The following is a 15147-nucleotide window of genomic DNA, read 5'->3' as shown; positions in this document are numbered from 1 at the left end:
CTATAAAGCTAAATATACATATATTCAATGATCCAGCAATCCCAATCCTCGATGAATATCCAATATAAAAGTATACAAATATTCGCCAAAAGATATGTATAATTATTTTCATAGCAGAATTATTTGTCATGGTCCTACACGTCAAACAGCCCACATTTTCTTAACAGTGGATTGTATAATTAAACTGTGGTATATTCATAAAAAGAAAAATTAATGAACTAGTGCTATTAATATAAGCAACATGAATGAATCTCACAAACAATGTTGAGTGAAAAAAGTCATGAATCAACCTATTATGCAATTCCATTTACATTAAGTGAAAAATACAGCAAAATTCATCTGAGATATTATAAATCAGGATAGAGGTGGGACCAATTTATGACTGTGAGAGGGCTTGACAAGCATTTTGAATGTTGGCAACATAATATCTTTTTATCTGGGTGTGGAACTATGGGTATGTGATCCATGTGAAGTCTTCAAGCTTTAATTATGATTTGTGTACTTTTCAGAGTACTCCAATAAAAAAAAAATTATGCCATAGTATAAATTTTAGATTTTTTTCAGAGACCAACAGGGCCAGAATTCTTTTTAGATTATATTAGAATTAACACTTAATATTCATAAGGAATATTATCATTCTAACATACTTGCATATATACACCTATAATAATCTTCTAAAGGTTACGACATAATTTTCTCCAATGAAACTGAGAGATCAGGACAAAGCCTAAGCAGCCCCAGCTCTGCCACTTGCAAAGTACATGAACTTGGATTTAGCCTCATTACACATAGGCTTTCTCATTTGTGAAACAGAGATAGCATTACATACAGACTATATTCAATTCTTAGGAAATAATGAGCACACAGAAGTGCTAATAATTATAATTACTGTTTCATGGGCAACAGTTGTTGACACTTTGCTCAGTGAAAGTATTTCTGCCACATTTAAAGTTATTTTTATTTTAAACATGCTTTTTATTTGGCAAATACAAAATTAGAGATCAGAGAGAGACATCAAAATTATTTTCTTCTGTATTCTTCTTCATAAATAACCTCTATTTCTCAATTCTGTAGGATTTAACATTTCATAGCCTTTTCCCCCACACTAATTATTCCAAAGGTATGTACCATAAACACTTTTAGTTCCATATCCCAGTTCCATAGCTCAGTTGGTAAAGAATCCGCCTCCAATGCAGGAGACCCCAGTTCAGTTCCTGGGTTGGAAAAATCCGCTGGAGGAGGGATAGGCTACCCACTCCAGTATTCTGGCCTGGAGAATTCCATGGACTGTATAGTCCATGGGGTTGCAAATAGTCAGACACGACTGAGCAACTTTCAACAAGTTCCAAGTCATGATAGACGAGGGGACATTTTAGCCTTTCTGAAGAGCTACTTTTTAGTAGACTATTTTCCTTCTAAACAACAGAGGCACAATTATAGTATATAGATGGCACCCAAAAGGGAGTGGTCATCACTATATAAAAATACCACCTTCACAAAGGAAAATCTGAACTCAGTCTGCTACATGAGGTAGGACTTTTCCAAGCAGACATGATGAAGGTGAGTATTCTGAGTGCTAGGAGTACCATGGACAAAGGTGATATACAGAGGATCAGAAACAGCCTGGAGGAAGGGACTGTAGGTTGAGGGATATGAGGGGTATAATAGGAGGTAAGTGTTGAGAGACAGGTCGGGGTGGGGGGGCAGTTATTCACTGTAGGCCTAAGTGATGAGAGTCTCTGGAGAACAGTTAGTTACTTAAGATTTAGCAGAGGAGAAACTCTATTATGTAAGCTCTTGAAATTCTGCACTGACTTTAATGTGAAGATTGGATTGAAGCAAGATAAGAATTCAGGCAAGGGTTTCCAGGGGTTGCAGATTATGGGCCCTATCTTGGAAAATAGTAACAGGAACCGAGATGAAACACTGAGTATGAGCGAGAGCGCAGCGATGTTTTGACTGACTACATGACAGGACTTAGAGGAGAATGGGAAGAGATGCATCCAAATGCCTCCAGCTTTCTGGTGCAGGTGCCAAGGTAAATGTTGGTACAATAACAAAACTGGGGGAGTCAGAAGCAAGTTTAGAGGTAAGTAGGACACAATCGGTAAAGTTTCACCTTGCTGTATTTGAGGTCCATTTTGAACTTCACAGGGCATATATCCAGCAGAAAATGGGAGAGAAAAAATTGTGCTCAGAAAAGACGTCTGGGCAGAAGACATACAGGCTTATCAACTTGTGTCTACTTTTGATAGCACTACCTTCTGAAGTAAAACAGAGAAAATGTCTTCCTTTTTCAATAAGATAAAACTGTTCACATGTATCTTATCTCTGCTTAGGTTTTTCTTAAAATTAAATAACTCCTGGTTCTACAAACTTTCTTTACAGATTGTCATTCTCCCTGAAAAATTCAGTTAAGATATTAAAAGTGTATCTGAACCAGCACAGAACATAATTATTAGTCCTTATAATCTAGACATTATGCTACATCCAAGATCACATTAATTTACTAAGAATCTATGTCATCATGCTGTGATTTAATCTTAAATTTGTATCAAAGTTCACTTGGTCTCTCTTTCTTCCTTCCTTCCATACACACACACATATCCATACATATGGATAAAATGTGAATGTATATATGAGCATGTACTTGCATTTGTATAGCTGTATGTAGATACTGATATACTTACATTTATATATGTGTGTGTGTGTGTGCACATGTGTATATATACTCGCACATATATACTCTCACATGTATAGATGGGGACTGAGATCTTTCTTATCAAAAACTTAACTAAGCAGTAAACTTTCAAACAGTAAATATGCCTATTCTGATTTAAAACATGAAAGACAAGTATATGACACTTGCATGTGACATTCTAACTTCACAGGACATTGCTATAAAACTTCTAAAGTCATTTGGGAGAGGAACTCATCCATTAACCACTCACATGGGGGTGAAATTTACACTGTGCCCCAACTATATCATCAAATGGATTCTTGTCCCCAAACTTTCTGACTCTGAGGACTGAATAAATGGGTCCAATCATTTTCAGCCCAATTACCTCGCACATGAATCAGATAACAAGAAGGAATATATTAAAACACAGACATTCACCACTAACCCACATAGAAATAGGAAGGCTCACTGTATCCATAGACATCTCATGAGAGACTTTGCAAAATACTTCAGGGAAATCAAAACATTTTCTCTTTATTCCATTCCATTGGGTCAACCAACTTGATATAGCCACCAAAGAATGTGTCTTGATAATACCACATAATATTTGCACATATTGCTCAATGCCATTTGATATCAAGTTGGTTTTAATGTCTTGATTTCAATGAATGTATCCTAGTTCTTAGAGACCTTTCTAAACTTTGAAAATTATTCTTTTTGCAATAAAGTTTATTAAGTTCACTAGATGAGCAAGAAACTATACATGTGTGCACAACCTTATGTTAATAATCTACTCTAAAACTGTATTTTCCAGGTTATTCTTCTTCAAAAGAGGCTACTTGAATGTATCCATTCTTATGATATACCTTTAATTCTCCAATATTTTAAACAATAACTTTAAGATTGAGGTCATTTAGCAAAATAATCCACACTTTTTATATGCCAGAAACCCTCACAGGTCTGTGGCCTTAGACACATTTAATATGTTTAGCCTGACACTCAAGTGTTAAACCCATATAGAAGAACATGTCTAAAAATGAGATTTTAATAGTTCTACCTTTTATCAGGAAAATTTTTCATTAGAGCATCTTCTGTAAAAGCTATTGGCCTCACCAGGTTTCTGATATTTTTTCACTAGAAACAGCTATCTCCCTAGAACAATAGGCTTCCTTTATGCTCTATTTATAGTCTTTTTTTCAGTTTTCAAATGTGAAAAAACCATAGGACCTATGCACCTCTGAAACACCTCCCTTATTTTGTTTTAGTTTTTGCTCAAAGCCACCTTCTCAGCAAAGTTTCCCTTGACCTCCTCCATGTAAAACTGCTTCCTTCTCCAGTCTATTTTCCCTTATAGTTTTTAGCACCTTTTTCATAGTATTAAAAAAAAAAAAAAGGCTTGCTTAGGTATTCTGATTCTTGCTGGAACATAAGCTTCAGAGAGGAACGATTTATGTTTTGTCCATACTTAACCTCAAAGCTTAGACTTCTGGCTGGCACCTAGTAGGTACTCAATACATATCTGTCGAATGAATGAATGAATATAGTACTTCTATCTGAAATACCTTCCTGCTCTCTACTGTTGCTTAATCAATTTCTATTAACATTCAGACTTCACTTTCTGCCACTTCAGTACGCCTTTCTTTACCTTCTAGAGCAAGATAAAAGTCATCTAATAAGGTATATATCTGTCACACTGAACTCATCATGACCAAAATTTTACACTTAATTGCATTTAATTAGTGTAGGCCCAGGAGGGCAAGTACCATGACTGTGCCCCTCACCCATCACCATAATGGTGGTCCCAGTCACCATTTTGGCAGAAGGCTGTTGCTCAACACAAGTTTGTTGACTGAATGAATTATGGTGGAGTTTGTGTCACACATTTAAGTCTAGCTCTTAGATAAGCCTCTGTCTACCTACCAAGCCCTTGCTAGTTCCACTCTTCTGAACTTCAATACTGCAACCAAACTGTCTCTTTTTCAATTCCTTGAGAGTGCCATGGCATCCCTCATAGCTCAGATGGTAAAGAGTCTGACTGCAATGTGGGAGACCCAGTTTTGATCTCTGGAGAAAGAAATGGCAACCCACCCCAGTTCTCCAGTCTGAAAAATCCCATGGACAGAGGAGCCTGGCAGGCTACAGTCCATGGGGTCACAAAGAGTTGGACATGACTGAGTGACTAACACTTTCACTTTTTAGAGTGCCAAGCTCACTTGATATATTGTTTCTCCTTCCTAGAAACCATATGCACATCCACCAATCCCCTTATACATATACTTCATACAGTTCCATCCAATGTGTCTTTTAGATCATAAACATCACTTTACTAGGGAATCATTCCATGCTTTCAAGCTTCAGCTTAAGTCAGACTAATCTGTTGTCACAAAACTTTCTTTCCTTTCCTTCATAGAAATAAATTATGTCCATTGTTAAATATTTGCTCATTTTTGTAAATCATGTAATTAGTGTTTATTTCCCCTGTTAGATTGCTAGTACCAAGAGAGCAGCCACCAGGCCTACCGTGGTGACCAAGAGTGACAAGGAATCAGCATTTGAATTCATAATGGGAGCCTAAGAAATGGCTAGCCTCATTTCAAGGTTCCAAGGAAGGCAGCATGCTCGTAAATTACCCATTTCTGACCCAGGAAGGCAGAACAAATTCTCTTTTTTGTTCACCATTTTACCTCTGTTACCCAGCATAATCCCTCTGACATAGTAAAGACATCAAAAATAATCATCAAAAAAAAGAAAAAGAAGGAGGTATGGTAATATCTTCCATGACTGAAGATGCCACATAAATTACTTACCTTAGTTTTTAGCCAAGCTATTTCTCAAGAAAATTAGTTAACTGGCATCACTGCTTACAAATCTACTGATATCACAGAAACCTCTAAAGCTAAGGACAAATTTCTGACCTGTGGTGACATTGCTGAGGGACAAGCTGAACCTTGGAGAGACAGAATCAAATTAATTTACAAGAGACTGCACTTTTCAGTGTATTATCCTTCATAAGTCATGCCATCTTTCAGAATCCCTAAGCATATGTTCTGACCTAACTTTGTTTTTCTTCAAACCTTTTAAAAAGAAGACTTCTAAAAGTCTTTTAAAGTTAGAGAAAAATCTAACTTCTAACAGAGTTCACAGAACTAAGTCAATACATGTAAAGATATTCCATGAGGAGTATTTTTAGAATTCTAACTCAAGATGGGAAGCGCATCTCTCTCTCTCTTACTGAATTACATCAAAGACTTCCTTTCCGAGTCTTCCCCCATCTGTATCTCTTTCCTAAAGGCAACTGGAAATCCATTTTGAGGCTCTGCTACTTCTGTAAATTGGAGGGAGATGGATTAAGGCATTGTGGTGACATGGGAGGCCTCGAGGGGAGAAAGAAGGTGTGGGATGACCAAACCTTGCTTCAACAAAAGCGCTTAAAGATTCTTCCTGGTTTCTGGTCAGTTTCCCCGCCCATTGTACTGAGTCCGTATACCTGTTTCTTTTCCTAAAATTCTTACTATTACTTCTAACAGAATTATTCAGGGCCCAGTATGAAGCACGGTAGTTCAGTCTCTGAAGTATACATAGACTTCTTGCCACTCACACACAGGGCATTTGTGTTGTTGTTCAAGCGACTCCTCTAGTGTATTTATCTTTTTACTCTTTATTATTTCTTCTCTCCTCCTCCTTTTCTATCAACTTCTCACCCTCTTCTCTTTCCTTATAAAAATTAAACTAGGTAAGATAAGATTGTATCACTAGCAAGGGACCTAAGAAAGAATTATCAAAATTTCAAAGTCAAATGAGAGCCCAGTATTTCAGGGCAATTCAAACCAATTGTTAAATAAGGTGTACAATTCAAACATGGATGGATTCCTCTGAGACTGAGGCAACTGTTGGAATAGGAAGAAAGAGAGGCTAAAGCAGTGGCCTCCTCACCACTGAAGTCCCTTAACTCTGCTCTTTTAGACACTAGTCAAGATTATCTAAAATCAGGTGACAGTACAGGAAATGAGGTATCACAAGGGGAAATGGGGTTAAGGGGGAAAGAGGCGATTGGGAGGCTATTTTCAACACTAATTAAGGGGGAGGTAATCACGGACAAATATGAACTGAGTTTGCATGAATCGGGGACAGCCAATACATGCACAGCTATCTTAGTAGATGTTTCTGGGTCAAAGAATTAAAGGCAGAAAGTATAGTTAAAAAAATGAAAGTAGGATAATAAATATAGAAAACCTTAGGGCCACCACTCTTAATTTATTACCTAAGATCTAACCCAGTCACCATCTGTGAGTGCTCTGGACTAAACAGTTCAAGGTGGCCTAGTCCCACAGGCATCACCTTGGAATAATTATATTCTAAAGCTAGTTGTACTAGGTCTGATGATGCCAAACTGAATGTTTTTCAGTTGTTATTTTCACTGGAAATACTCTATGACTTAGAAAAGTTTCTGTTATTTTTTTTTAACCAGTCACCCATCTAACCTCTGCCTCCAGGCCTTCTTTCAACTTTTCTGAAAATGTCTAAGAAACACTGAATATTAGATTTTTACCTATTTGTAAATAGTCACAACATTATTGTATCAGAACTATGGCATTTCTTAAGATGGGTGTAGCAGCAGCCTGTCAGTCCTTTAGCAAGTCGTGTGTGTGTGTGTGTGTGTGTGTGTGTGTGTGTGTGTGTAAAACAAATCTGATCACATATGCAATGAGACATTATATTATTGAGTGTCATAAACCTTTTTAGATCTGTAATCCTCGCAATTTCATTGAAACATAAGCAATTAACATGAATCACTAGTATATATTAAATGCTCAATTGTAGCAGTTCAACAGCTTTGTCTTTCTCATTTAATGATGGAGAGTGAGATAATATTGTTGGAGATTGCAGTCTAAAGCAGTAACCTTAGGAAATGACATTTCACTGGGATTAAAAAAAATACAATTCACACAAAAAGAGAAGAAAACAGAGATAAGGCTTTGAAATCGTGTTATAGGTTAGGTAAGCGAAACTAGGTTTAGAACAATCTTGGCCTTATAAAGCTATTTAAACCCACACTGATTGGATCCTGAGACGTGTCAGACTATTGGCCCCTAACCATCAAAGAAAGACCGGCATTTGGTGGGTACAATGAATGCCTCAAATATAATCTGTGGTTGTGTAAATGTGTGAATGTATGTTTTACATTCTGAACAATAAACTGCTGTATTTTTCCTTCATGTTGATGTTTGGTATATGCATATATGCATTGTTGAAATTAAAAAAAATACAATACAACTTTATCATTTTCAATTAGGAAGAAAATATAAAAATATGAAAATATTCACATTATCCTTTATCAATATGTATGAGTTAAGTTTCCAAGGACACAATTACTATGAGTCAGACTGGATGAGAGACTGATAGGCTAAGTGTCTGCTCCAACAGAACTTCCATGATTTAAAAATTCTGCTACATTCTCAATGAGACTTAAAACTGAAGGCTTCCAGGAATAAACATAATGAAGGTGCTAGATTTTTTATTTGATTGAATGTGATCCTTTTTGTGTTCTTTTTTTAACCTTTGTCCTCAGATTGCAGGCTTGATGAGAACATAAATAATATTCCACTACCAATTATCTCATATATGGTATTCAACTATAATTAAAAAACAGATCTGCAGTTATGTATTTCCCCAAAGGCCAAGAAGCTGCTATGAACAAACAGTGAATAGTGAAAAGGAATTATGCACAAATGTCCCGCAGATGAGACATAATTTGAATCAGTTTAAATAAATACATTGCATGCTTAATATTTGCCATATACAAATTCTGTTTTAAATATTCTAAATATTTTCTGAATTGCAATTAATTATTTTGAATGACATATTTACTGTATTAAAGAAAATAATCTGACCTTAAGTTGTTCTTCCAAAGCAGCAGTTGCATGATCACCACTAGATTCATCAACAACCACCACCATGTGCGTGAGAGAATTGACTCTGACTTGTTCCTGTTCTAGGTCTTCTTGAAGCACCTGAAAGATAAAATTTTAAAAGGAAATTAAAAGTCTCCTGCTCTGTACGCCAAGAAACTTTTTTTTCCCAAATGAGTGTGATTCATTTCTGCCATTTCTGCTTTGAGTAATGCAATTTTTATTAGACTAGAACCATTTCCAGCAAATTTTCTGCTATGGTGCTCAGCAAGATTTGCACATTTTTGTCAACGGAATGTGAAAGGAAAGAGAGAAAAAGCATCTGCTGATAAAGGCATACTAAGATGTGCTGTCCTTTATCCCACTTCCTGTCACCTTTTCAAGGACTGTTCTCCTAAAATACTTGGCTGCCTCGAGCGTCTTCAGTGTCTCCTCTACAGTTCTCCATTAACAACCAAACCAAAACAAACTCTTGACCCCCAAAACCCTTATCGCTTCTGCCTTGTTATATGTTCCTCTTCACTAAAAAATAGTTTGTGTTTTCTACAGTTACTCTTTCCACTCCCTTAACCTACTATTCCCTTTATTCATTATCCCATTAAAACATCTCTTATAAAAGTTGCCATCAACCTCCAGGTTCCCAAATCTAATAGCCATTTTGTGATACTATTTTAATTGACATTGCAGTTACCAACCTAATTAACCACTCCATAGTGGACCTTCTCTCTTCTTGAGTTTCAGGTACCGCCTTTACCTGATTATCCTTTCATCTCACTAAGAACTGCTTTTTAGTTTCTTTGCTGGTTCCTTCTCCTCCACTCAATTATAAATCAAATGGCATTCCCCTGGATAAAAACCAACGTGGTCCCATGACACTAAGAAGGAAAATCCAAATTACATAACCAGAAATCCTTGTATGATCTAGTACCTTCCTTCCTCTCTAAAGCAACTGCATACCATTCTCACCCTCTGACACTATGTTTCTTACTTATCTTCTCTCTCTTTAACTGTGTCAAGCTGTTTGCTTTACCCCCAATTGGTCTTCCTCCATATCTTTAAATAATCTCTCCTTCTTATCATTCAGGACTCAGTTTAAGCGTCACCTGCTCAGAAAGGCTTTTCATGAAGATGTTACCCAAATTTGCTTCTTAGTTACCATTTCTATAACTTTTTATTAACTCAAATAATACAGCTTAATTTTATCTGTTTCATTTTAAAATTTTATTTAATTGAAGGATAATGGCTTTACAGTGTTGTGTTGGTTTATGCCAAACATCAACATGAATCAGCCACTGGGATACATATGTCCCCTCCATCTTGAGCCTCCCTCCCACCTCCCACCCCATCCCACCCCTCTAGGTTGTTAGAGAGCCCTGGTTTGAGTTCCCTGAGTCATATAACTTTCTTAACATCGCATTTTCACATTCGGATTTTTCTTCTGTATTAGTCATTTATTGTTTATCTTTATGTACTGGAATATAAGGTCCATTAAAACAGAGACACTCTCTGTCCTTCTCACTATATTCCATACAACTAAAGATCAATAATTTTTTATTGAATGAACAGCACCACGTGCAGGGGTGAGGGCAATATGCACAGATGAATTTGGCCCTTCTTGACTGTGTAAAGACTACAATCTAATGGGTAAGATTCTATTTTTTTAATGTGTAATTACAATTATACTATCAAGCATATATAACCCCAAACAGTACTCCAATCTTTTAAAAATCATAGTGTATAGATTTCTTATAAAGATAAACAGGGGAAGGCAGAGAGGAATAAACAGATGGTAAATAGGGGAGGACTAAACAGAGGAGGCTGTTCTAGATCCAAGACACCTGGCCTGGGAGCTCCAGTTCCACCAGATCTTATCATGCTACACTAATTATTACCTGGAAATGACTAAATGAGTATGTAAAATTCCTAATCATCTACTCTGCTTCTTAGAATATGTTATTATATAATACAAGAAAGAAGAAGGCGGTTTGAGACAAAGCCTGTTACGCATGCACGCGTGCTAAGTCACTTCAGTCATGTCTGACTCTTTGCAACCGCCTGGGTGTAGCTCACCAGGCTCCTCTGTCCATGGCATTCTCCAGGCAAGGATACTGGAGTGGGTTGCCATGCCCTCCTCTAGGGGATCTTCCTGACCCAGGGATCAAACACGGGTTTCCCGCATTGCAGGCAGATTCTCTACGATCTGAGCCACCAGAAAAGCCCACCGTGCCTGTTAGTTTCTAGAAAACCTGCAGTCCCTACAGACAAGGCTGTCCTGGCACCCATGGGACTTGCTCTTAGTTATTCAAACTGTAAGGCAGGTGTAAGGGAGCCTAAGAGGATTAGCTACATCACAAATGTGAATGCTGGAGCATTTTTATCCTAGGACTTTTATTTTTCAAGTCTCAACTTTTAGAGCACTATAAAATCACTTACTTTTACTTCCTCTCTCCAGATTTTCATGGTACATTTTCAAGTGAAGCAATTTAGAATAAAATGACTATGCATCTATTTTGTGTGTGGAGTCTGTACTGCCTATCACGCCTTTGACATTCCAGAGCTTACACTGGTTAATAAAACTCTTTCTGCCATGAGGCCGAAAATGGAAACATTAACATTCAGAGTTGCCCTTGAAAGTCATGTTTAGTCTGTGTTTTTTTGAGTTATATAAGCCAGGACTGGGAACATTTCAAATGTGTCAGCCAGGAATTTTAAAAATAATGACTAAAATAATATTTTGGTGGCCAATATATCATAAATTGGTTTCTTTAATTTGGCCAAGTCTTTTTTTTCCCCTATCACTCAAGCATGAGGGTATATTCAGTTACATATATTAAAGACAATTAGGAAATATTGCTCATGTTTTTTACCTTTTTATGGTTTTCATATTTTTTTTTAACAAAGGAAACTGAGAAAGTCATTGCTTGATTCATGAAATACTTATTTTGAAAATTAGGTTGCATCTTTCTAAAGCATATGTGATCAAATATACTAGTTTTTTCCTCCAGTACTTAGATTTCTATTTTATCTATTGGTTAAATAGATTTGCTTATCTATTGGTTCTATAATCATAAATTGTATTCTTGCCAAATTGATCATGGGTTTACATGTTATGCTTTTGCTGAAGTGCTAACACAAAGTACCACTAAAGCTAGTTGTGAGTTAATAGCTTTAAAAATCAACTGTGAGAACCACCTGACCTCTAAGTGAGTAGAGGAAAATAAAGGAATATGGAAAAGGTTCTCCACAGTGGATGAAATCTTGAACAGTGCTTAGCACTGCAGTAAATTCACATATACTATATTTAAGTCACTTCCAGTATCTCCTTTTCTCTTTTATGACTTCTTCAAATTATATATATATATTTACTCCTAATAGGGGATTAAAACAGAAAAGCTTAAATTGACATTTCTGAACATACTCAACATCTGCAAGACAGAACTACTGAAACATTTCAATCATATTCTCTATTTTTCCAGAACTTAACTTCAAAAATAAATATTAATGAATATTATAGTATTAGCTAATTCCCTTATCTTCAAAAGACAATCAAATATCCAATGTTCAGACTTCATTTTTAAAAATGAAGTTGTCTCTGAGAAGGAGTAAAAGTGCCATACAGAAAATGGTGGGTTTAAAAGTTAAACTTTTCTGCCAACCTTTCTATCCATGAATAAGGGTCTTGATCATTGGTATAAAGTACAGCTCCCTGCTTCCCTCTTTGGGAAAACATGGATTCTCAAGGCAATTAATTTTTAAAATATATTAAAGTTTTTAAAGCTAGTTTACAATTAATTTTTAATTAAATATTTACTTCATATGGATTTCAATTTCTCATAGCAGGATTTACACAATGGATATTTACAATTGACTCACTAATTAAACTTGATATATGAGCCAAATTATTTCAAGTACAGATGTATCCCCAGAGAAAAACAGCAAGCTTTTTGCCTATCAGAAGATAATGTCTTCAGATTAAAATGTTGTAATATGTGATTGTTAAAGCCTGTTTTCCTTATTAAAAGAATATAAATTATTTGTACACACAGATACATACTAGGTGTTTTATTATGTACTTCTTGCCAGAATTTTTATTAAAGTGATGCATTTGTTACAGTTACCAGATTTTTAAAAAATCTGTCATGGTCCTAATTAAATTTCTATACCATTACTTGATACAAATGTCAGCAATGTTTGTTTTCTAATGTCAACTAAGAATCTTTTTTTTCCGTTATGACAAGAGAAAAGGCCAACAGTGAAATTTAACATTAAAAATGCTTAGATTTGGCCAACTTAGATTGTGTTATACCTCTGTAAATGATTCCATTTCTTATAAATTATTATATATCTAAAGAATCTGACAAAATTGTTGTTCCGTTAGTACATATTCACATTTTATGACTTAAGGATGACTTTTCTTCTATTTCCTTCAAATGTTTCAGTGGTACTGAATTCTTGCCCTAACTCATGTCAAGTGGGTCTTCAAAATGTGGTTAGAACAATCACTGAAGAGTCACTTCAAAGCTTACTTCAGGCTATTTTGTCCTTTCTTAGCATATATGTGAAATAATGTTTGGGAAATAAAGTCATGGAAATATTTAAGGAAAGGTAATTATTATATCTGACAGTTAGAAGTGAAGAGCAACAATTAACAGAACAGTAGAGTAATAGAAAACAAAAACAAGTTTGGGTCTCTAGTAAGTTACATAGGAGAGTATACAGTGCTTCCCTTGGTAACAGTATATGCTAAACATCACGACACAGGAAAAATCACTGGTTGCCTATGTGCATAGTTTATTTTATTGTTTCTTTTACCTTAATAGGAAACTGCCAACACTTGCAAGTCCTACATATACACAAACATACCTAGAAACGACACAGGTCATCGGTTCTGCACGGATTCTATGGCCATCTACCGCCTCCTCACATATCACTTTAGATTAATATTATTAGAAATATGCTTAATAAACTATTAAGTAATTCATAGTTTTTAGCTTATACAACTAAATGTACATAAAACAAAAGGTTATATTGAGTACAAACTGTGCAAAAATATTAAGAAACCAGAAGAGTTTCTAAGAACATGGGATCAGTGTAACATCTGGGAAAGTACTATCTTAGAAAATCCAGCTTAGGAACCAAAAAAATCCCTAGATACTTATGAACAATTAGTTAATGCAATATTCTGGACATAAATTGATTTTGTTTTCAAATAAAAACATCCCAGGCAAACCAGAAAACTGGTGGGTAGGCAATATAACATCCTCATCACCTTTTCTCTTGTGGCTATTCTTATGTCCTTCTTTCCATTATCCCTACACTGGGCTAGGCTCTGTATTCCCTATTCTATCTATTCCTTGAATGAAATGACTCAGAAATGATTGGCCATTTTATTTTCAGTCCAATATTGACTTTAATAAGCCTGATTTGTCACTGTGCTGTCTAGTCCCTCATGAGGATCTATTTACAGTATGCAATTTTATTATCAATTTGCTAAATATTTTAAATAAGCTTCCTCAGCAGGTTCTCCTAGAAGAACTTTTATTTAGATATCTACTTATTTAACCACTATTGTATGGTTATATTAGTCTTTATAACAGAACTCATTTTTTACCTTTTTAAAAAATTTTTATTTATTTATTAATTTTTTTTTGCCTTTTTGTTAGAAATAAATGTTTATATTTTTTCCAACTCCTAAGCTACAAGACTGAGAGGCGGTGCACTAAAGACCATTTCAATGATGCTTTTTTAAAAGCAACCAACGCTTACCGATTTCAGGAAGCAGGCTCAATAAATGTGAAAAATTGTTGCAAAAACAGAGCTGATCATTAAGATCCTGTTCATCTTTCAGAATATATGTGGAAAAGAACACAGAGTGACAAAAATATGTGTATGATTTAAGGTGTGGGAACTAATGTCAGAATTCCTAGGTTTGATTCCTACAGGTATTGCTAACCAGCTATGTGACCTTCTGAAAGTTTCCAACCACACCAAACATCAGCTTCCTAATTTTCAAAACTGGGATAATAAAAGTGCCTATTTCATTAGATTGGAGAAGGAAATGGCAACCTACTCCAGTACTCTTGCCTGGAAAATGCCATGGACAGAGGAGCCTGGCAGGCTACAGTCCATAGGGTTGCAAAAGAGTTGGATACAACTGAAGTGACTTAGCATGCACATATGCAATCTTTCATTCTTTTTCTTTCCCTGGTGAATAGTAAGAGAGTGCCTGAAGAACTACCAGTCCATCCTAAAGGAGATCAGTCCTGGGTGTTCATTGGAAGGACTGATGCTGAAGCTGAAACTCCAGTACTTTGGCCACCTCATGCGAAGAGTTGACTCATTGGAAAAGACCCTGATGCTGGGAGGGATTGGGGGCAGGAGGAGAAGGGGATGACAGAGGATGAGATGGCTGGATGGCATCACAGACTCGATGGAGATGAGTTTGAGTAAACCCCGGGAGTTGGTGATGGACAGGGAGGCCTGGCGTGCTGCGATTCATGGGGTTGCAAAGAGTTGGACACGACTGAGCGACTGGACTGAACTGAACTGAACTGAATA

The 15147-nt window shown here is 36.0% G+C and overlaps 1 protein-coding gene across 9 annotated transcripts in view; it reads right to left on the bottom strand.

The window, feature by feature from the left end:
- DMD (dystrophin) overlaps nucleotides 1-15147 on the bottom strand; it is a 2565910-nt gene that overhangs the window by 1513479 nt on the left and 1037284 nt on the right. For all 9 annotated transcript variants that reach the window (XM_043895268.1, XM_043895262.1, XM_043895270.1 and 6 more), the window contains one exon: nucleotides 8572-8691. In XM_043895268.1, the coding sequence (XP_043751203.1) occupies nucleotides 8572-8691 (120 nt within the window). The remainder of the gene's footprint in view (nucleotides 1-8571; nucleotides 8692-15147) is intronic.

Source organism: Cervus elaphus, chromosome X (genome assembly GCF_910594005.1).
Source record: "Cervus elaphus chromosome X, mCerEla1.1, whole genome shotgun sequence".
Classification (NCBI taxonomy): domain Eukaryota; kingdom Metazoa; phylum Chordata; class Mammalia; order Artiodactyla; family Cervidae; genus Cervus; species Cervus elaphus.
The sequence above is the reverse complement of the archived record's forward strand: the minus strand, read 5'-3'. Positions and strand labels throughout refer to the sequence as shown.